The sequence below is a fragment of the Pygocentrus nattereri genome, chromosome 23 (assembly GCF_015220715.1).
Source record: "Pygocentrus nattereri isolate fPygNat1 chromosome 23, fPygNat1.pri, whole genome shotgun sequence".
NCBI lineage: Eukaryota > Metazoa > Chordata > Actinopteri > Characiformes > Serrasalmidae > Pygocentrus > Pygocentrus nattereri.
In genome coordinates this window covers 27,137,924-27,160,649 of record NC_051233.1, presented here as the reverse complement: position 1 = coordinate 27,160,649, position 22,726 = coordinate 27,137,924, and the positions used below count along the sequence as shown (strand labels likewise).

At 38.5% G+C, this 22,726-nt stretch overlaps 1 protein-coding gene across 3 annotated transcripts in view; it reads right to left on the bottom strand.

The window, feature by feature from the left end:
- Positions 1–9,493: 9,493 nt before the first annotated feature.
- atp1b2b (ATPase Na+/K+ transporting subunit beta 2b) overlaps positions 9,494–22,726 on the bottom strand; it is a 29,932-nt gene continuing 16,699 nt past the window's right edge. Inside the window, exons 4-9 of one of the 3 annotated variants that reach the window (XM_037533358.1) lie at positions 21,302–21,507; positions 19,573–19,632; positions 16,228–16,254; positions 12,906–13,001; positions 12,180–12,357; positions 9,494–11,208 (exon numbers count right to left, since the gene is read on the bottom strand). In XM_037533358.1, the coding sequence (XP_037389255.1) occupies positions 12,190–12,357; positions 12,906–13,001; positions 16,228–16,254; positions 19,573–19,632; positions 21,302–21,507 (557 nt within the window). In that variant the 3' untranslated portion in view covers positions 9,494–11,208; positions 12,180–12,189. Of the gene's footprint in view, positions 12,358–12,905; positions 13,002–16,227; positions 16,255–19,572; positions 19,633–21,301; positions 21,508–22,726 lie in introns of all 3 variants that reach the window. The other 2 variants (XM_017700325.2, XM_017700333.2) reach the window with 2 other exon arrangements.

Genomic DNA, 22,726 nt, shown 5'->3' with positions numbered 1-22,726 from the left:
TTTGATTTGATTTGATATCACAAGTACATAAATCAAGCTGGGTTTACTATAAGGACATACAACAGGCTGGTGAAACTATAGGACACACTAGATCGGGGTCCCCAATCCTTGTCCTGGAGATCTGCCTCCCTGGACAGTCAATGGACCTTCAGATGTCCCTGAAGGTCTTCATTACCTCAGGCGTGTTAGATTTAGGCTAACTCTGCAGGGTGGTAGATCATCAGGACTAGGATACGGCACTCCTCTGCTAGAGAATTATAGAATTCTGAATTACAATTACAGAGAATTATGAAGTTGCAATGCATGTCAACAGAGTTCCACTAGACAATATAAAACCCCATAGAAGTCAACTTAACACTTGCAATTGAGCTGTTCTCTATTCTATATCTATGTGCATTCATTTAAATTGAGGCCTTAGATATTGATGTTAGATCTTCAGGTGATCAGGGATAAAGCACTCCAAAGAGGAAGATGATGGTGCTTCACTGACATCATTGCAGCACAGAAAGATCATTTCAATTGACGTTACTTGGTCAGAGGGACACTTATTTGGGTGCATTGCATTGATTATTGTTGGGCAACAAAATGTTCATACGCAAAAAATTCTGATATTTCATGTGAACACTTTCTCTCTGAGCACTAATAAAAAGGTTCGCTGTTAAATACAGGTTATTAAGTGCTTAAAAGACCTTGAAGTCAATGTGAATGGACATTGCTAACACATTTTACTTCTGTGCTTAGACACATTTCTGAGTGAAACATGATATAGAAGTTGTGGTTGATATAATCGGATAAGTTAAAGTGGTCATTGCTCATTGCATGTTGACCTTCAGCTTTGTTATGCCTCACTGATGCTCTAGTTCCTTTGGCATCATTCCTTGGCTGCCATGAGAAAACCTGATTCAGCTGGTCTAAAAAAAGGACCTTTGTGTCTGTGGACAGAAGGTGTTGCCAGATATTGTTTTGCATGTCTTGATTTTTGCGGCTGTCCTGTTTTCATTTTATCAGGTCACTGTTTATCATATCAGACTTTATGACACTGAGCTGCTGAGCTTGTATTTCATACTGGACTCTGGTCTGTTACAAGTTACACCTGTTATCTTTCAGCCATAAGAGACACACGGCCAGACATGGAGCCAATAACTCTATAAATACTATGAGAAATATTCGTAAAAATCAAAGATTGTAATACTAGCTGTAAAAACAGTTGAATTATATTAACCTCAGTAACAGTCCATTTGAATATGGTGTGTGTAACCGTAAAAGTTTGTATTTTTAAAATCTATGTTTGTTGCATTGGCTGATATGTTTATGCTGCTTTTTGGTATTTTAAAGGGGAATTTCACCAAATTCACAAAATCTCTAAATAATGGGCAGTCGTGAGCTGGAGGTTAGCGAACCAGCCCTGTGACCAGAAGGTCACTGGTTTGATCCCCTGAGCTGACAGTACGTGACTGAGGTGTCCTTGAGCAAGGCACCTAACTGCCAACTGCTCCCTGGGTGCTGTGGATAGGGCTGCCCACTGCTCCAGGCCAGTGTGCTCACTGCCCCCTAGTGCGTGTCTTCACTACTGTGTATGTGGTGTTTCACTGCACGGACTGGTTAAATGCAGAGGTGAAATTTCCCCTTTGTGGGACTATTAAGTATCACTTAATCATAATTAATTTGTAAAGGTGTAAACAAAGGCATTCACAGTGGTTTGATGTGAAATGCCCTGTTTCAGAGAAACTTGCCGAATCAGAACAGTTCACAGTGCCGGTGATAGGAACCAGACGTCTGAAGAATCCAATGCCTCTAAAAGCTCCCTCACAGACAGCTGATACATGACATATTTACATAAATGCTGCCTAAAGCCTGATACAGTATTTTAAATCCATTAATAGTGAAGATACATATGTAGGCTGTTGTAAAGAAAATAGTCCCAAAAGAAAGTGTTTTTGTCTCATGATTGGCCCCTCCCAGTTATCCATGTGCTTATATTTTGGTCTGCCATGTGTGTTTGTTTCGTTATGTCCGTCCCTCTTGCTCTCCGTGTTGGCTCTCTGACCATGGACCGTCTTGACCCTGATTCTGGATTTACCCTTAATAAATCTCACTTTTCTCTGCATATGCGTCCGTCTCCTCATCGCTCCCCACTGTTACATTTTGGCTTTATTATAGTCACATTATATATCATTGCTGTCTGAAGAAAACATCAAATCTCCAAAATGGTAACTTTACAGGAGAAGGAAAATGCTTTCTTTACTCTTAATGTAAATCAATGGAACCAGACCTTTTGCACCAAGTTTGGGCTGTTTCTTTTAGTCCATTCATCATGAAATTTACCTACAATTTAAAGGCTAACAGGTGTTTTCAAATTATGTCAAAAAATAAAAAACGCCAAAAATGGAGATGCAAGGTTTTCTTCTGACAACAGCGATATGAAAACACACGTGTGGTTTTGAACGGCAAGTAAAATGGCATATTTGCATCGGTAAGTCCGTAAGTTTCTCTAGAACAACGTGCTCTGCGTCAATGACTAAATTATGCAGAAATTCTGAAAAATTTCTTTAACTTACAGAGAATTATGAGCAAAATGAACAAGGAGAAGAAAAATGACTGTATTTTTACAAATACGTTAAAGTATCTTTAGCATGTTTGATCTTAGCTTCTTAGCTTAGATTTTTCCACCAGGAGCACATCAGTTATCCAGCCTGGAGGGAAGAAGAGGTAAGACGTCCAGAGGAGATGCCCAGTGGCGGTCCAGAAAGGGTGCAGGAGGGATTTGTGGGGTGTATTGATATAAAACAGCTCACTGAAAGCTCTAAGACTGTTAGACCAGAAAGAGCTGGTGACAGAGCCAGGTTAAATTTGTAGGCTAAATTTGCACCATAGATGTCATCGACATTTGGATCCACGAAGGCCAGTTTATCATAGACACATGGACACATGGACACAGTGTTCCTCTTCAGCTGTGTCGAGCCATATGGATGATGTGTTTGAGGTCTAAAACTGCTTTACAGTGGTTGTTAGGCAGAACTCCAAGCTCTGTTGCTCTTTTTTCATAACGTCACTCATGTGTGCCTCTATTAGCTGCAGGCAGAGGGCAGCATTGCACACAAGAAGATCTGAGCAGTTCAGGTGCTGTCTTAAAGGGGAATTCCACCAACTTTTTAAAATGCATGATGCAGTGGTTGAGATATAAATAAAAGTCATTCAACGTAGTTTGATGTAAAATGATTTATTGTAGAGAAGCTTACTGATTCAGATTTCTTTACAGTGGTGGTGATAGGCACCAGGGGTCACCCTTGTCTACTGTGCAAATATAGCCATTTCTTTTATTATCCAGTTTATAAAATGACCAGTGAACCTACATGAGTGTTCTAATGTTTTATACGTAATGTCAATGGTGGCACAATAGTGGAAAATCAGCAAATATCTGTCTCCTTTGGGGATTATTTTGCCTTATAACGCCCTTTGTGTATCCCTCCATAAATTGATTAATAAAAATAAATGTATTAAAATATATTTTAGGCCAAAATGCTGTCACAAAACAATGTCTCACATCATCCTGTGTATACACTAGAATTTCATGTAATAGCTTTCTGTGAGGGAGCTTTTAGAAGCTTAAAACACTTCAGATGTCTGGTTCCTATCACCACCACTGTGAACAATTCTGACTCTGTAAGTTGCTCTAGAATGAAGCATTTCACATCAGACCACTCTGAATGACTCTGCTGGCACGTTGACCATTTAACTATGAAGAAAATTGGTGGACTTCCCCTTTAACTCCAGCGAGAGGCTCCTTTAATTCATCCAAAGGGACACAGTGACTTGCCAAAGCAGGAGAACTGCATCCTATTATAAGTGGAGCCAAACCAAAGTCATGTATCTTGAGATGTTCTACGTCAGTCACCTGTGCAGGTTCCAAGAAGAGCTTGCTACGAATAGCTCAAGAACAAAGCACAAGGCCTGTCAGCGAGAATGATGCTAATTAACAGAATCAGGGGTCAAACAGTTCGTCTATGGCAAGAAACGCAGTGGCCAGACTGAATATGCACAGAAAAAAGGTGATTTTTTTTTTAGTTTTGGTGTCATCCACATAAAAAATAATGAGGTGAGGAAACGTGAAGGAGTGTAGCCCCACTGAGGTCATCAAAAATGTCAGTTTAACCGCAGTTTACTCAACCACTTTTGATATTTCTTACCTTTGGGTCAAAGATTTGCTTGCAGGATGTGGGATTTTCTGCACAACTGTGTGGTTAAGATATGACAAAACCATTCAGAGTGGTTTGGTGTGAAATTCTCCACTCTAGAGAAACTTGCCAAGTCAGGATTGTTCACAGTGGTGGTGATAGGAACCAGACGTCTGGGGATTTTAATGTATCTAAAAGTTCTTTCACAGAAAGTTATTAACTGAAAATCACAAATACACTGCCAAATGTCTGAGACATTGTTTTATGGTAATTTTGTCATAAGGTTTTTGGTGTAAAGCGTATTTTAATCAGTTTATTTTATGGAAGTTCTAAGGCAAAATAGTCTCCAAAGGAAGCTTTTATATATATATATATATATATATATATATATATATATATATATATATATATATATATATACATATAAAGAATTACCACTATTTTACTATCATCAACATTACATATACAACTCATAAGATGGGTATAGGTTCACTAGTGGCTTTGGATGGTAAATATACTGGCTATATTTATGCTGTAGACATTGTGACCCCTGGTTCTTATCACCACCACTGTAAAGAAATCTGAGTCTATAAATGTCTCTACAAATGAATCATTTCACATATCTTTAGTGCTGAATTATGTAAAAAAAAAGTAAAAATCTGTGGAATTTCCTTTTAAAAAGTAGTTATTGTAGTTGGTGTTCTGCTATTTACAGTAGTCTCTGTACTGTTGTAGCTATATGTATATATATACATATATCTCACTGCTGTCAGAACACATACACACAGACACATTTTCTAAGCCACTTCTCCCTCAGGGTCGCAGGGAGGTGCTGGAGCCTATCCCAGTGGTCATTGGTCGGAGGACAGGATTCACCCTGGACAGGTCACCAGTCCATCACAGGGCAGCTGTCGGAACAGCATCTTCATTTTTGTCGTTTTTTTAGTTTTTGACATAATTTGAAAATGAATGGTGCTCATGACTGTGTATACATTTCATGATAAATGGACCAAAAGAATAACTAGAATAACTGGGAAAGAATGTCTGGTTCCATTGACTCACACTGAAAGTGAAGTATGCTTTTGCCTTTGTCTGTAAACTTAGCACTTTGGAGATAAGAGGTTTTGTTCCGAGAGCAGAGATGTACACATCGCCGCTGTCCAAAGAAAAAATTGGCATCAATATGCGTACGTGTATTTTTCTGTATGGAACAACATCACTGATTGAGACTGAGTGAACTGTTATGGGGCTGTTTTGAAGAGATGACCACAGCCTGGCCTTTTAAATGGATGAATATGAGGAGTAACAATGCCTGCAAAGTAGACGCTGGCCTGTGAAAGACAGCTTGCAGGACTGGACCTGCAGTGTGAAGCCGAGTGTGTGTGTCATCTTGTGCGTGAGCGTCACCTGCTTTTGATAGGACTATTTTAGACTCCAAATACCCTTAATACTGCCTAATCTCTCTCTCTCTCTCTCTCTTGCTCTCTCTCTCTCTCTCTCTCAGAGTTAATGTCATTCATGGAGGGAGACAGAAAGCAGGAGAGCAGGAGAGAGAGAGAAGGTGATGTGACGTGAAGGTGAGGGAGAAAGGTTGCTTTCACAAGCCGATTAAACACATTCATTGAAATGAACGCATGACTGACAACGCAGGACTTAAAAAGGAATCAAATTACACTGAGCAATATGTGTGCATGAGTGTGTGTGTGTGGGGGGGGGAGTTTAGTAAGAGAAAGAGAGAGAGATTACAGACCGTATTGAACCCTCTACCTGCTCTGTCTTGTCTCTCTTGCCCTCTTTTGGTTTGATCTGTTTGATGAAAGGCCCACATGCTTCCCTTTTAATCACTGAACACAGTGGAGCGCCTGAGCTTAAATGTGCTGCATCAGTTCTAAGAAGAGCCGAGAACAGAACTGTTACATCACCCGCTTCAATACACACACCTTTAGGCCTGACTGTGATTTAAACTGTGATTATTTTCTATAAAATAAACTCCAGGCCTGTTATTTTAGCCAGCAAGTCCAGAATATGTAGTTAGTCATGGTTGTGATGTCACAGCACATTCTGACTGAACACATCTGCAGGCGGCTCACACGCTCCACCTTGCTAGGTTAAATTTCCGCACTTAAAGCATTGTTGACAGTACAGGCTGTAATTAAAACAAGTCTTGTTTGTTAGTTTTTGACATAATGTTAAAATACCCGTTGCCCTTTACATTGTATGTAAATTTCATGATCAAATGACGACTGGACCAGATGAAATGACCCAAATTGCAAAGGTGTCTGGTTCCATTGACTTACATTAAAAGTAATGTAGGATTTTTCGTTGTCCTGTAAAGTTACCATTTTGGAGACTGTTGTTCTGACAACAGTGATATATATATACACATCACTGTTGTCTGCATTGAACTTGGACTCAGTATTGCTGTTCAGCAAAAAAAAGTGCTGAGGGACAAAGAGTGTAGCTGTAGCTCTCAAGTTTGCATTTTATTTGGTTATAACCTCAAGCTTGAAACTTCTTTATTTTTTACATTCCATAGCAATACATTCTTAATCTCAAATGAAAAAGCACTGAGAATAAAAATACAGCTTCTTTTTTCACACATTCAGCCCATTCTTGTGTTAAATCTAGACTTTCAAATGTACATCAGTGAATATATATATATATATATATATATATATATATATACATATAAATATATATATATATATATATATATATATATATATATATATATATATATATATATATTCATTATATCTCATATTGCTATACTCTATCAAACCAGTTTTCACACATTCCAACTAAAAAGACCAAAGAAAAATATGCAGCGTAAAAGAAAAATATGCAGCGTAATATTGCTTTTTGCATCACCTTTAGTACTATATAATGGATATAGGTGGGTATAGGAAATGTAAGATGTAATTAACACTAATTAACACTGTTGCTGCACTTGTTAAAATACGACTGTTGATTGAGCCGTGAAAAGTCTCTGAAAACTGTATGAAGCTGAAGTTGGCCTCTTATTCTAATTCAAAAGGGTGCAGCAGGTACATTTCTGGTTCCTCCAATAAGAAGCTGTGTGAATATGAAGCTAACTACAGCCCTTTAAAACTGTAATGATAATGTCACAAACCAGGCAGAGGAAGTTCATTTTGGAGGGTGTGCAGCCCACTCCACTATACCAGGAGGAGTCACCAGGAGGCGCTGTTCTTGTTTTGAAATGTTCATGGCTGGCACGTGGTAAGTGAATGTTGCTGATGGCAGTATGTTAAGACATCTTTCTTTTTGCATATGCTAATGAGAGCGGATGCCTGTGACAGGCTGTGTTAATGAGAGGCGATATGGAACCTGAGGCTCATGAATATTTAATAGTGCTTTGACCCCTGTGGTCTGATGGATCGGCTGTCTGCTTCTTTCCTCACAGCACGGCTATCAAATATGCATTGGGCAGTGAAGGGACAGGGACCTCTGGGGTCGTATTTATTACACACACACACACACACACACACACACACACACACTTTAAACCCTAAGGGGTTTATGTGGAGGTTCTACATTCCTTATTGAATTTTACTGTACATACCAGCAGTAAATACTGGTACATATATTGGTGTATATATTCATAATATAACATTGATAATTAGACAATGTGTTTTTGATAAAGAGTAAAGAGTAATATACTTTAGCTTAACCTTATTTATTATATATTTTATATATAATAATTATATATAATCACTGTTGTCGGAAGAAAACCTCATATCTCAATTTTTGTCGTTTTTTCAGTTTTGACATAATTTGAAAACACCTCTTACCCTTTAGATGATTATTTCATGATGAATAAAACAAAAGAAATGGCCAAAAATGACTTGGAAAAAAAGTCTGATTCCATTGATTTACATTAAAAGTAGTTTTTTTCCTTCTCCTGTAAAGTTACCATTTTGGAGAGCCAATGTTTTGTTCTGACAACAGCAACACGTATATTAGGGGTTTTATATATATATCAATACATAAGTTCAATAAGTAAAACAGAAAAAAAGCATAAAGAGAGAATAGAGAAGGACAGAATGTGACAGAGTGAAAGAAAGAGCAGGTGCTGTGGGGGTGGGGAGGAAAAGCTGACTGATGGAGGGATGAAGAACACTACCTGCCCTGGATTACCCAATCAGATTAAGAGATTATTTAGTTAGAGGAAGAGCACACACACTGGTGCTGCTGGAGGATATGACACAGAAGGGCAGTGTGTGTGTGTGTGTGTGTGTGTGTGTGTGTGTCACTCAACCTTATGCCATTCATTTTGTGGAACTGATGAGCCTCTTTAAAGGAATAGTCCAGCATTTTTTAACCTAATCTCTCTCTGCTGCATCTGAAGCATACAGTTGATTACCACAAACTATTTTTCACGTTTCTGTCTGTGAAATAGCAACGGAAAACCCCCCGTACTCTCCAAATACTCTCCAAGAACCCTTGTTACTGAAATATCTAACTATATATCATGAGCAATATAGCTTTTGGGATGAGACAAACGTGGGAGAAAGTCTAAATGTCTTACTGAATGTGTTCCAGCTCAGTTTTCCAAGCTTCATAAACCTTTACTGACAGAATTCTGCAACTAACTGCCCACTGGCTCCTATAATCCATCCATCCATCCATCCATTTTCTAAGCCGCTTCTCCGTCAGGGTCGCGGGGGGGAGCTGGAGCCTATCCCAGCAGTCTTCGGGCGGAAGGCAGGATACACCCTGGACAGGTCGCCAGTCCATCGCAGGGCAGACACACAGACACAGACAGTCACTCACACCTAGGGACAATTTAGCACATCCAATTGGCCTGACTGCATGTCTTTGGACTGTGGGAGGAAACCGGAGAACCCGGAGGAAACCCACGCAGACACGGGGAGAACATGCAAACTCCACACAGAGAGGACCCTGATCACCCGGCCGGGGAATCGAACCCAGGCCCTCCTTGCTGTGAGGCGACAGCGCTACCCACCACGCCACCGTGCCGCCCGGCTCCTATAATAATGAGCACATTATGAGTAGATGGGTTTTATATATATATATATATATATATATATATATATATATATATATATATATATATATATATATATATATATATATATATATATATATATATATATATATATATATATATATATATATATATATATATATATATATATATATATATATATATATATATATATATATATATAGCAGACAGAGGTTAGGTAAAAAATGTTGAAGTGTCCTTTTAACCACCCGAGGTACAGATGATACAGCAGTGTGGATGGAGGGAATGAAGAGAAGCAGGAATGAAGTGAGTGTAACTGGTTTGTTTTATTCTCTCATGCAGGTTGCAGAGCGAACTGCGCTACAGAGTTGCAGAGTGATTTCAATGAAAGACAAAACTTTTCCTTTGCAATTTTCTAACGTTCTCTATCTCTACCACCTCCAAATGAGCTGAGAGCTAATGCTCTCACAATAACGTAAGACATGATACAAGAAAGAAGGATAAAAGATAGAGAAAGATACACGCACACACACACACGCACGCACGCACGCACGCACACACACACACACACACACACACACACACATACATCTGTCTTCCTCTCCACTAAATGGAACCTGACTGAGTGCAAATCAATAGAAAATATCCCTTCCACTTGTGAAATACACATTATTATACATGCAAAAACCCAACCAAAAACAAAACAAACAGAAGAAATGAACTATTTGTACATATAAATCATCATAAATAGCCACATCTCATAGAAATGAGGAGTGTTGGAGAATGTAGGATGTGCGTGTGATGTCAGCATTACGCACACAACGACGGCAAAAATGAAACTGCAGAAATGACCAGTGCATGAACTCTCTTACAAATCCAAACAAATAGTAAAATGGGGGTAGATGTTATGCTGCATCCATGACAAATGGGAGCTTGGAATTTTCCAACTCATAGCTTCCTACGTCCCACTTTAGAGCTTCTTAGCTGCTTCAGCTTTAAAGCCAACATTGCTGCATGACAAGAGGGTTAAAATGTAAACGATTTGATGCAAAATGCTCCGTTCGAGAAACTTTCTGAGTCAGAGGTGTCCACAGTGGTGGTGATAGGAACCAGACGTCTGAGGACCTCTAAAAGCTCCCTCACAGAAAGCTACTACATTAAACCTGTTGCCTAAGGCATTTATAGTTTTACTATAGGTTTAGAGAAGGATTTGGCCTAAAACATATTTTTTAAAATCCATTCATGGTGAAGAGGTACAAGAGGTATAGGGTGTTGTGTGGCAACATAGTTCCAGAAGAAAACGTATTTTCTCAGTTTTCCATTATTTTACTAATATTTATATTACATATAAAACTCAGAAGCTATGTGTAGATTCACTGGTCTTATTGGGTAGTAATAATGTCCATGTTTGCCTTGTAGGCATCATGATCTCTGGTTCCTATCACCTCCACTGTAAAGAAATCTGCGTTGGTAAGTGTCTTTACAATGAACCATTTCACATCAAACCACTCCAAAGTACTCTGTTTACATCAAGTTACCTGGGCAGAATGAAGAAAACAATTTGCGGAAGGAAGCTTCCTTTGAAATACTCTTTAAGATCTGTGAATTCTTCATTTATTTTAAAGGTGGCTGGTACTTCACTGCTAATATAGCACAGAATCTGACATGAAAGCACAGAGTTTGATCTTATACACATTATAATAATATAAGTTTGCTCCCTGTATTGATCAACATCAAACATAAACAGAACACCATATGCAAATAGAAAAGCTTAAAACGCGCTATCATTTGTACATAAATGATGTCATGGCATTACAACACGGAGAAGTCGCTCTTGACAAACTCCTAATTTCAGAGTGGGAATTCCGAGTTCTGTACATGTGGATTCTTCCTGCTTAAAAGGTGGCCACTTGGTCATGAACGCAGCATTACAGACACACATACATCTTTCCCCTCAATGACCCCTGAGGGGAAAACACATGCAGAAATGTGGTCGTCTCCATCACTGGCAGCCGAGGATAACTATCGCCAGAAAAACATGGAAACACACTTATGAAACCATTTAACAACACTTGTATTGTATTGTACAGTATTATTGTTATTAGTGTTATTACACCCTGCCTCTGAGGCATGACATGAAAATCGCACCGCTTTAGATCATTTCTCATTGATAATCATGCAATATAAATAGATTTCTCGCCTTTTGATTTTTGAGAAAATAGAGTAAGTTCTGAAATGCTCAGTGTACACACACACACACACACACACACACACACACACGCAGATGTGTGTTCACACTAGGGCTGCACAGTCACAGATGTTATTATGTTATGGCACAAGCCTTGTTGCCTGATATGACAGAAGGCTGCAATAAGCAAACGAGCTCTTGAACCAATCAGGGGTTTTACTGTGTGCTGATCTCACACAAATCCATTTGTGTCACAAACTACCAATCTGAACGAGAAAATCAATGAAGTTGGATTTTGACTTCACCCTGATTAAACAAATCAATAACTTGAGGAAAAAGCTGTGATTCATACTGAAATTAATAAAATACTTCTACTGGTGCTTACGGGGACCTGCACACACAATAGCTCCTCTGGCAAGAGTATTTCTTTTTCTGAACCTGGTACAGGGACTGGGAGTTTATTATTGATTCACTATTGTATTCTGAATATATTGCAAGGCATATCATATGCATAACATGTAACTATATGATATTTTGTCCATACTGTGCAGCCCTAACAAGCAGACACAGCGCAATCAGCAGCGCCTTAGCATTTCTGATTCACTCACTAACGCCTTCACTGGAGGTGACAATGTACAACAGTCACTGTAAACACAGCTGAGAGAGTGAACTGAGTGCTGTGTCTGGCATGTGTCTCTAAGAGCACCCACTGCATGATAGGATGGAGTGAGGAGGACGTATGCATGTGTGTATAAAGTGTGTGTGTGTGTGTGTGTGTGTGTGTATATACACTGAGGTAACGCACTTCGGTCCACTTAGTTTCTAGAGTTGATCCTCAGCTTGAAGGAAACACGGCCAGCGAACTTGTCCCGCTCGTTGTTGGTGGGGATGTTGTTGGCGTTGATTTTGCACTCCACATTGATATCTGTGTTTAGGGTCATGTTGAGGAACTTAATTGCCACAAGCGGCTGCGAGTAATTCACCTGCAGTGGACAGAAACAAGGGAAAGGTGAGGACCTCCTGCCTCCTTCCTTCACAAAGATGCCCATGCTGAGATGAAATGGACAGCACAAGTAGACAGAACATGTAAATGTGTGCTTGCTTGCACACTTACGTAGATAAAACCACACTGTTGTTGCTTTTTTATAAGAAAATAGTATGGTTGTGATGTCACAACCATGAACAAAGTTACATACAAAACCTATTCAGACTAAAGCAGTTGAGCCTTGCCTTCACCTTAAAGCGGTAATGAGTGTACAGGAGGTCTCTAACAGAGTTATTGAATAGAAAGATGTGGGAACAAATGATCCAACATGTTTTCACTGTCTAGCAGAAAGCTAATCAAAAACTTTGCTCTTGACATTTCTGAATGCTTTGTGAACGAATCACAACGCAGGGCAGGCAATAAACCACATATTAATAAGTTCTTTTTAAGAGAACATAAATCTGTTATGGTTATTGTGACAATAACATCGCACCAAGACAAGCAGTAGAATGTGCCTATAACTTTTCATTGAGTGTGTATATTTACCTGGGCCTTCTTGCCATAGTACGGGTAGTACATGAGATTGAAGGTGCCATTGCGTGGAAAGTACACCACCTCCCCCATCTTATCTGTGTCATCAGCCTACAGGGACAGAGAGAGAGAGAGAGAGAGAGAGAGAGAGAGAGAGAGAGAGAGAGAGAGAGAGAGAGAGAGAGAGAGAGAGAGAGAGAGAGAGAGAGAGAGAGAGAGAGAGAGAGAGAGAGAGAGAGAGAGACTTAGTTGGCACTTAAAATCCTGGTTTTATAATTCTGCCCAGACAAATGTGTGTCTGTATCATAATAATAGGGTCAGTACATGTAGGATATTACATGTACACTAAAGCTTGAAAGATGAGCTTCTGTCTCATTTTATAAATAGTATAAATGTGTAATCACTCCTTGAAATTACCTCTCCATGCTCCGCCCACAAATACGTTCTTTCATAGCAAAATCTTTATATAACGCTGGTTAAAAAAAATAAATAAATCAACTGAAAGAGAAACTGCAGTTTTGGTAAAAACACCTACACACTTTAAAAAGATGGTTCATCAAGGCTTTTTAGTAAATGCAATGGAACCATTTCATGCTTAAATGGTTCTTTGCTTGGTGAAATTGTTCTTCAGATTGAGCACGAAAAAAAGTTCTGCTACAAGTTTGATATCATAACAATAGTAGGTGCTGTATAGAACCCTTTTCAAAAAGGTGCTGTATAGAACCATACACAACACATTCTCTACCAATAGGAAGGACAATGTCACCATGCAAAGACCCATTTACGCATTTGAGCATGAAAGAACTCACAGAACCGTTGCCTAAAGAATCCTTGAAGAACCGTATTTTTTAAGTGTAGTTCTTCGCTCTGTGTTTTCTAGAGTACTTAATTAGTATGTTTTAAAATTCAGTGCATTTATTTGCTATGTGTGTAAAACATCACACTGTTACCATTATCAGTTGTTGTAACTAAGGATGTAAGTAAGTATTTTGCTGTGTAATCGAGCTATAGCATTAGTGTTGAGGCAAATTTGTGTGTTTGTCCCAACCTGCGTAGTTTTCATTGGCTACAGCAACATGGATCACCGCTGTAATGATCTAGTCCAGCTACAACCACATAGTTATGTACTGTATTGGTCCCACAAGGGAAATTTGTCATTTTGCTGCCTAGCTATACCCAATCGGGGAGCATAGTAGACCAGCATCACCTGGGGCAGTGAGGGGATAAGTGCCTTGGCCAAGGACACGACCAAGTATACCTAGTCAGTCATGGGATTTGACCCAGCAAACTTCTGATTGATGGCTCCAATCACTAGGCTAGTCCAGCTACAGCCACATAGTCCAGCTCTTTATTAACATAGTCCACCTAGAACCACATAGTCCAGCTCTTTATTAACATAGTCCAGCTATAACCACATAGTCCAGCTCTTTATTAACACAGTCCAGCTATAACCACATAGTCCAGCTCTTTATTAACACAGTCCAGCTATAACCACATAGTCCAGCTCTTTATTAACATAGTCCAGCTATAACCACAAAGTCCAGCTCTTTATTAACGTAGTCCAGCTATAACCACATAGTCCAGCTCTTTATTAACACAGTCCAGCTATAACCACATAGTCCAGCTCTTTATTAACACAGTCCAGCTATAACCACATAGTCCAGCTCTTTATTAACACAGTCCAGCTATAACCACATAGTCCAGCTCTTTATTAACACAGTCCAGCTATAACCACATGGTCCAGCTCTTTATTAACACAGTCCAGCTATAACCACATGGTCCAGCTCTTTATTAACACAGTCCAGCTATAACTACATAGTCCAGCTCTTTATTAACACAGTCCAGCTATAACCACATAGTCCAGCTCTTTATTAACACAGTCCAGCTATAACCACATAGTCCAGCTCTTTATTAACACAATCCAGCTATAACCACATAGTCCAGCTCTTTATTAACACAGTCCAGCTGAAACAACATAGTGTGGCTCTTTAATAACATAGTCCAGGTCCAGCTGTATAGTATAGCTTAATATCATAGAATTATAAACTGGAAATGCAATGTTATGTAAGGATTTGAAACAAAGCACAACATTTGCCATGAAAGAACGCTTTGGTGGCAGAGCTTGGACAGGTCACTTAAGTTCGATGTTCAGCATAGAGAAGAGACAGGGCTGCTAATGAGAACCTCTACAGCTCTAGGCAAAAAAAATGTCTGCTGTGTCTCCACCGGCCACACTCAGCAGTTCTGAGCTAGATGGACAGTATTTCTCAGCCAGATTATAATACTAGTTTCCAGACTTAGGGAAATGTTTAAAAAGATAGGATCAATATTAAGTCTTCTTTGATTGATGACAAAGCAGTCTCTATAGTCTAGACACTTTAGTCTAGAAAAATGGCTCTACAAAGGTTCTTTTGGGAACGATTCTATTTAGAACCACAAGTTCTATATATAGGTGCTGGGTAGAATCTTTTTGAAAATGGTTCTATATAGCACCAAAAAGGGTTCTACTATTGTTTCAAGCTTGACATTGTCACAACAGCAGAACCCTTTTTGATGCTATATAGAACCATATACAACACATTCTCCATCAATCTGCAGAACCATTTCACCATACAGAGAACCATGTAGGACTCATGGTTCTATGTAAGATCCATTCCCTTTTACTGAAGACTCTTTGCAGAACCATCTTTTTTTGAGAATGCAGCAGTTTTGAGAATAAAATAGAAATAAAAATGCTCACTTTGGAAAGAAATGTGAAAAAAATACATACAAAGTTACATATTTAGTAGTATTATTTATTGAGGCTTGTGCTTAAATCACTGTAATCGATGAATATTGAAATGTCTTCATGTTTAAACATGAAAGTATCTAAAACTTGTAACTCAGTGGCAAAATCTTGCTGAATAACAGTAAAAAGTATAATAAGAACAAGCTTTTTTACTTTTAAAAATGAAATCATAGCTTATAGCTGTTTAAAGTCACTGCTTTAATGCAGGCTCAAATGATCACATGCATGTCATGGGACTCATCACCAATCAGCAGATCAGCTTTATCAGGAGCCAGAGGTTAAAACTACGCTGAAGTCTGGCTGAAGAAGTAGCCGGTGGAGAGGAGGCTACTGACAAACACATGAGTTTATCCAATTTTTCTTGAAAAACAATTGCCTTAACTCATTTGAAAGGACTTTAGATGTTTGTGTTGTGCTGTAAAGGAGTAAAATGTGTCCAGGCAATCATTTCCCATAAACTGTGTAAACGTAGCACGCTTTGAAGTTATCCTCTACATTTTCTTTTCTTTTACAGTGCTACTCCAGTCTGTGAATATCCGTCATTCTTACCCATTCATCTTTGCCGATTTTGTATCTCTGGGAGAGGAACACAAGAACAGGACATAGAAACAATGCAACAGATAGAAAAATGGACTTAAACAGGAAGTGGAGGATAGGAGGACAAATTGGACAGAGAAAAGCAAGGGATGGGTGAATAAGATGAAAAAATCAACAACCGAGTAGAAAGGAGCGATAAGGAAAATGGAGTGATGCTGAGAGCTTCATGTAAATTCAGTTTGTAATCTGACAGAACCTGTAAGTCACTTGAATCAGAGCGGCATCACAAACTCAATCAGAAGCGACGGTCTTGATTTAAGTGGCCACTTAGCACCTATGATAAGACTGAAAGGGCAATCGCTCGTTTCTTCTCAAAGCACAAAACACGAATGATTATTATACTGAACCGCCTACTCCAATTTACCAATGATGCTGGTAAATACAGACTGGATGATTGTGTTGCTGTTTAACACCTTTTTATTTTTGGGTTAATATGGCCATCGTTGTTGTAGCTCAGATACCGATCCAACAAATAAAAGCTGTTTACTGCCAGGTGAATAACAACGCCAGCTGTTTTTCCCCATTTCTGGCAGCAATGTCAGTCAAATTTGGTCTTATGTTGGACTTCTCATCATTTGGACTTTTTAAGGTACTTATTTTTTCTAAATAATGACATGTTCTCTCAAAATAGGTACACTTTCTTTTTAGAATGGCTCATTATTTCGAATGCATGCTCCCTGTTAGCTTCTATAAAATGAGATATAGAAATAACCCTAAATTATATTAATCTTGCTCAAATTGACAAGTCAGTAAAAAGCTGTCATAATCTGTGGAAAAGAGTTTCTTAAGCGTGAGAGAACTTGAGGACTCGTTTACTTGTGGATACATTTAAGAAGATATCTACTGTCCTACCCCAAGTGTTCCAATCTGAACATTAAAACGTAAAAACGACAGAAAGAAAGTTGGACTTTATGCAGTGATATTGACTGTTGGCTGTGAATTCCCAACCTAATGGAAACACTAGTGACACAGTGCATTAATTTATTATCCCATGTGAATTGGACATAAGCATTACAGATATCCTGCTGTAAATGGGCATCACTGTATCCCTATACTTGCCATACAAAGTGAATCCGTCTGAATACTTAAAGGCCCTCTATTTATCTCTTAGAATTAAACAGGCTATTTTTGATACTGTGCCTTTAATGACCTCTGTTCTGATTGACTACACTGTATTGTGCCTCAAAAAGCAATTTGGGTTGAAACGCTTCTTATAACTTCAGTGTAAAAAGGGTGGGGCTAAACTGATGCTGACTAAATAGGTAGACTAATGTATATATATGCATGCTTCGTTTTATATGACATCATAAAAACACAGAATTCAAGACAGTTCAAGTTTTTGCAGCTTAATTTCTATATAAAATCTGAACAGGCTAGGGAGTGAATGAGTGACACATATTGGGCCCTTTAAGTCAAAATATTGAGAAGTCACAACTTTTAACATATTTAGTGAAAATACGGACCAACGGCTACCAGAAAGAGTGAGGGAAAATCAAGAACTTCTTTTAGAAAATCTGCTCCACAGTAGGAGGATCTTATTCTAAATTATCAATACATGAATCCATGATTATCAATGAAAACTGTTCAGTGAAAGGAAAATATTGGTAAACCTGTCAAACCGGCTTTGTTCAGCTCCTTTAAATGGTTTGCAAAGACCTTATTTTGAGGTTACGTCCTAACTTAATGTATCAGATACAGTAACTCTGGCCACTTTATTAAAAAGCCCTAGTCTGTAGGTCCACTATATATATATATATATATATATATATATATATATATATATATATATATATATATATATATAAAATGTACAATTACACATTGTACGTTATCTTTACAAATTCCCAGCTTTCCTCTACGTCATTTATCATTGGTCAGTTTCACCGCTGTTGTGCCAGTGTTATTTAAGTGTTGGGTCATTCTTGGCACAGCATGGAGTGTGTGGTGCTGGTACTGTTGCCACGGTTTTTACACGTCACTGTTAGGTTGAGAGTGGGCCGCCACCCAAAAATATCCAGCCAAAAGCAGCTCTCTAGTCAGACACTGACCAACGAAGAAGGGCCAGATGATGGCTAATACAAACTGTGCATCAACAAACGAGCTACAGTCTCGTACAACTGCACACCAGCCAGTTACAATGTGGGGGGATTTAAATAAAGTGGCTGGCGAGTGGTTGATTCATTAAAACACTACACAACTGTAGTGCTTTAGGATGTCTTGAATAAGTCAAGGCAGTCATGCACCATCCTGACTGTATAAGTGAAGAGTTTAAGCTCAGACTAGGAGAATTGACCAGAAACCCAACACCTGTGGACCGTCTAACGGCCAGGGTGTTTCGTTTCCAGGCGTGAAACCGTAAACCCTATCAAAATCTACTCACACAATGGAGCCAGCACGTGGAGTCACGCTTTCTTGAGGGGATCCATCAGTGTCTCCCTACAAGGTGTGTTGTCAGCTGGCATTAATGTACAGTACTATGCAGGTCAGAGACCTCCCTTCATTTATTTAATTTCCTGAAAAAAAATGATCATTTTAATCATTTTAATTGTCGTAATTTTTACTGTCAGAAAAAAGAAAACATACATATAACAGAATGTTACACAATCTTTAAATTTAATATCTATTTTTCCAATATTTAGCGTTTCCACTCTTTTGCTGTTACAGCTTCCATTCTTTTTTGGAGATTTTCTTTCAGTTTGTCAGTTCAGTCTTAGAAGTTGGCTGAACTTTCTGCGTCTTACAATCCAAGTAATCCCAAACATACTTAGTGATGTTGACCTAGATATTAAGTGAATTAAATGAAGGGTAGTCTCTGATATTTACACAGTTCTGTACACACAGAAATGAAGTCTAAATTCTATAAGTGATATTTTAAAATGGCTGGGTTTCATTTCAAATTTGATTGGCTTGTAAAATACTGAATGTATTTTATTGAATGTATACACACAAACAAATCAACTAAATTCTGTATCAGTGTGACAAGATATTAAACCCATTGTGCTGCTCATGAAATAGTTCTTGAACATTCCATAAGCTACAATAATCCACAACGCTGGATATAGCTGGAAATATAGTGGCTGGAAATTAGTGATCGATTTGGTCACTGTGGCCATGTGAAGGACACTATCACACAGTATGCTAATCTAACATGAAGCCTGACCGCTGTGTGGAGGGTTTAATGAAACTTTAATAGGAAATAGATCCTGTCCACTGAAAGAAAAAAGGGGGTGAGGTAGAGAGAGGCAGATAGATAGATAGATAAATAGAGAGAGAGAGAGAGAGAGAGAGATGCATTACCCTGGGGCCACAACTAACGGAGGGTGTCTGGCCATCCTTCCCTGGCAACATACCAATCACCTGGCCGAGAGAGAGAGAGAGAGAGAGAGAGAGAGAGAGAAAGGGAAGTTGAGTGTTATTAGAAAGCTAAACTTGCTGTGGTGAATAATGGATGGCGGGCGGCAGGCCTGCTGTCCCCCAGCAGTGTCCATTTCCCAGAACACCCTTTTGCTCGCTGCTGGAATTCTCCTACATACAGTATTACATTTGACTGAAGAGTTTAGAGGCCCAAGAGCCACAATCACACCAGAAAGAAGTGGACTGCAGAAGAAAGACTGAGTCTAAGACTTCATGCAATAAATCTTTTCTGTGTTTTTAAAAAATCAATTCTAAAATATGAGTCACCGTAAAATACTCCATATGTGCACATATAACCACACACAAACACTGAAATCTGTATTAAGGTCATCACACGCCCATCACTATTTATTCAGATATCAAAAAAATTAATCGTGTCAAACTGATGATGTCTTGCACAATGGATGCAACTTTTTCAGACGTTGGAAATGCAACTTCATCTTAATCAGCCTCTGTTTGACTTTTAGCGACATGAACACACTCAACCAATCACTGTTGGCATGGAAACAACTAAGCTGACAGATTGTGTCCCAACTTTTTTGCCAAGCCTAAAAATGTTGGTTAGTTGGTTCTCTGCATCAAGGTCGATTATTTCTTAAGGCAGCTGAAACTGGGTTAAAGATATCCGTGACAGAGTCAAATGCAAAAAAGTCAAATCATAAAAAAAGCACAAATTTCCATTTATTTGTTAACATATGAAAAATGTAAAATGTGCAGTAACTTTTGCACAGGCTACGCAGTTTGCGATATGGGCTCACAATAAAAAAAAAGGTTTTAAGTGTTTAAATTTGATGAAAAAAATAAAATGAGAATATTTAGCATGTTTACATCATGTCCAGCCTTCAGTGTCACTAGTTATTAAGAACTATTGTGATGTTCCTGGAATAATCTTTGTCCTTTATGTTGCTTGGCAACCATAGACCACAGGAACAGCATAACTTGGCATAAGAACTGTTCATTGTTCCCATTATTATTGTGACATTATTTACTGAAAATTGATGCATTTCCTGATATTGTATTTTGTCAATATTTTTTTTCTGGCAATGATCTGCTAGAGGCCAAATGTTACAATGATAAAATGTGATTTTATCTCAGTTTACTCAACTTTGTGCCCTATAATATTAAAAAAGATGTTTTTTTAAGGGTTCTTTAGTAAAGAAAATGGTTCTGTATATAACCCCGAACACTCAAAGAATGCTTTGCATGATTAAAGGGTTCTTTGCATCCTATAATGGTTCTTCAGATTGATGGGGAATGTGCTGAGGATGGTGCTGTATAGAACCTTTTTGAAAATGAACCTTTTTGAAAATGAACCTTTTTCTTCTACTGTTATGATGGCAGTCTTGTTACAGTACAAGAACCCTTTTTGGTTCTTGACAGAACCACTTTCAAAAAGTGTTATATATAGTATTCTTTCTCCATCAATCTGAAGAACTCTTTCATGATGCAAAGTATCCTTTCATCATGCAAAGGGTTCTTTGAGTGTTCATGGTTCTACATAGAGCCATTTTCTTTACTAAAGAACCTGCAAAGAACCATTTTTTAAAGTATGTACAACATTATAATACTTCTGGTTCATCTCACTGTGGGGACTTTACAGTGCTTATCTTACTCGATTGAGTTTGATGATGATGCAGGGTTTGCCATCGTTGTAGCCGTAGTAGCGATCGTAGAGGCCGGAGCAGTCCTCCAGGATGGAGCGTTTGAACTGGCAGGAGCGTTTGGGGTTGTTCTTCACATTGCCGCTGTCATCCTGTATGAAGTACTTGTCAGGTGTACACTCATGGTTCTTCTGCTCCTGCACTGAGTCGTTGTAGGCTGAAGGAGGACAGCACAGGAGCAGGTAAAGGCCAGCCAGGGTTGTAAGAATGCCTTGATAGGTTCCAGCCAGATAATTGTTTAAAGCATACCAAAAAGCTGACTCTAAAAAGGCTGACTACATCTAAAACAACCAAAATACTGGACCACAGTATCTATTATCTGCAGTTTTAATATAGAAGATCTTATAAAACCTAAAGTCAACCAGCAAAACATTCAGAAACTTTGGTGAACTTTTGAATCTGTCCCAAAAGGAGGTAAGACAAGTATGTAACCAGCACTTACTATGGATGCACCAATACTTAAACGTAAAAAGTACAATTTTAAATGTTAAATAAACGTTAAAAATAGCATTTTATGTTTTTTGGCAGAAAGAGAAAAAAAGGCTGAAAATTTTAATTAAAAACTTCAACAACAAAGAGACAAATCATTTTAATGGTATCGATAATAAGAAATACAGATTAAAAATGCCCCCTTCACTTTCTATGAAACTGAAATTAGCTTCTTCCTGATTTATTTTGTTTAATCTTTAGGATGTAGCAGTTACATTTTGGCAAATTTCAAGTAAGAAACTTGTAGGTATGATGCTAACTTCAGCCTTTTTCATTCTTCAAAAAAGTGTTCAAATAGTTTGAGCTGCAGCAGATCAACACTGAAAATGTTGGCAACAGTTCCCTGTTGTCAATGATGTTGGATATTGTGGCGAATACAGTAGTCTACCCACTGTAATAATGTCTGTAAGTGTATTTTATGTAGGCAGTTTTTATTTTTTGTCAGCTTATTTAGATTTTCAGTCCAGTGTTTGGTTTTGGCTTTTGTTTCAGCCAAGAATTTTCACTTCAGTGCATCACAGTCTTACTAGAGAAGGATGTAATACTGAAATGAGCCAAAAAAAGCACTTTAATAACATTTACAGCATTTGGCTGAAGCTCTTATCCAGAGCGACTTACAATTTGATCATTTTTTTTACACAGGTAGGCCAAGGCTGTGTTAGGAGTCTTGCCCAAGGACTCTTATTGGTATAGCGTAGGGTGTTTGCCCAGGCGGGGATTGAACCCCAGTCTACAGCGTAGAAGGCAGAGGTGTTAACCACTACACTATCCCAAGCTCCTTATTTTTAAAAAACTTGCCAAGATCATGGCAAACCAGCCAAAGCACTTTTTTTCTGCCCAATTTAAACAAACACTGGGCATTACTGTTGAGTAAAGGTATTGGCTTT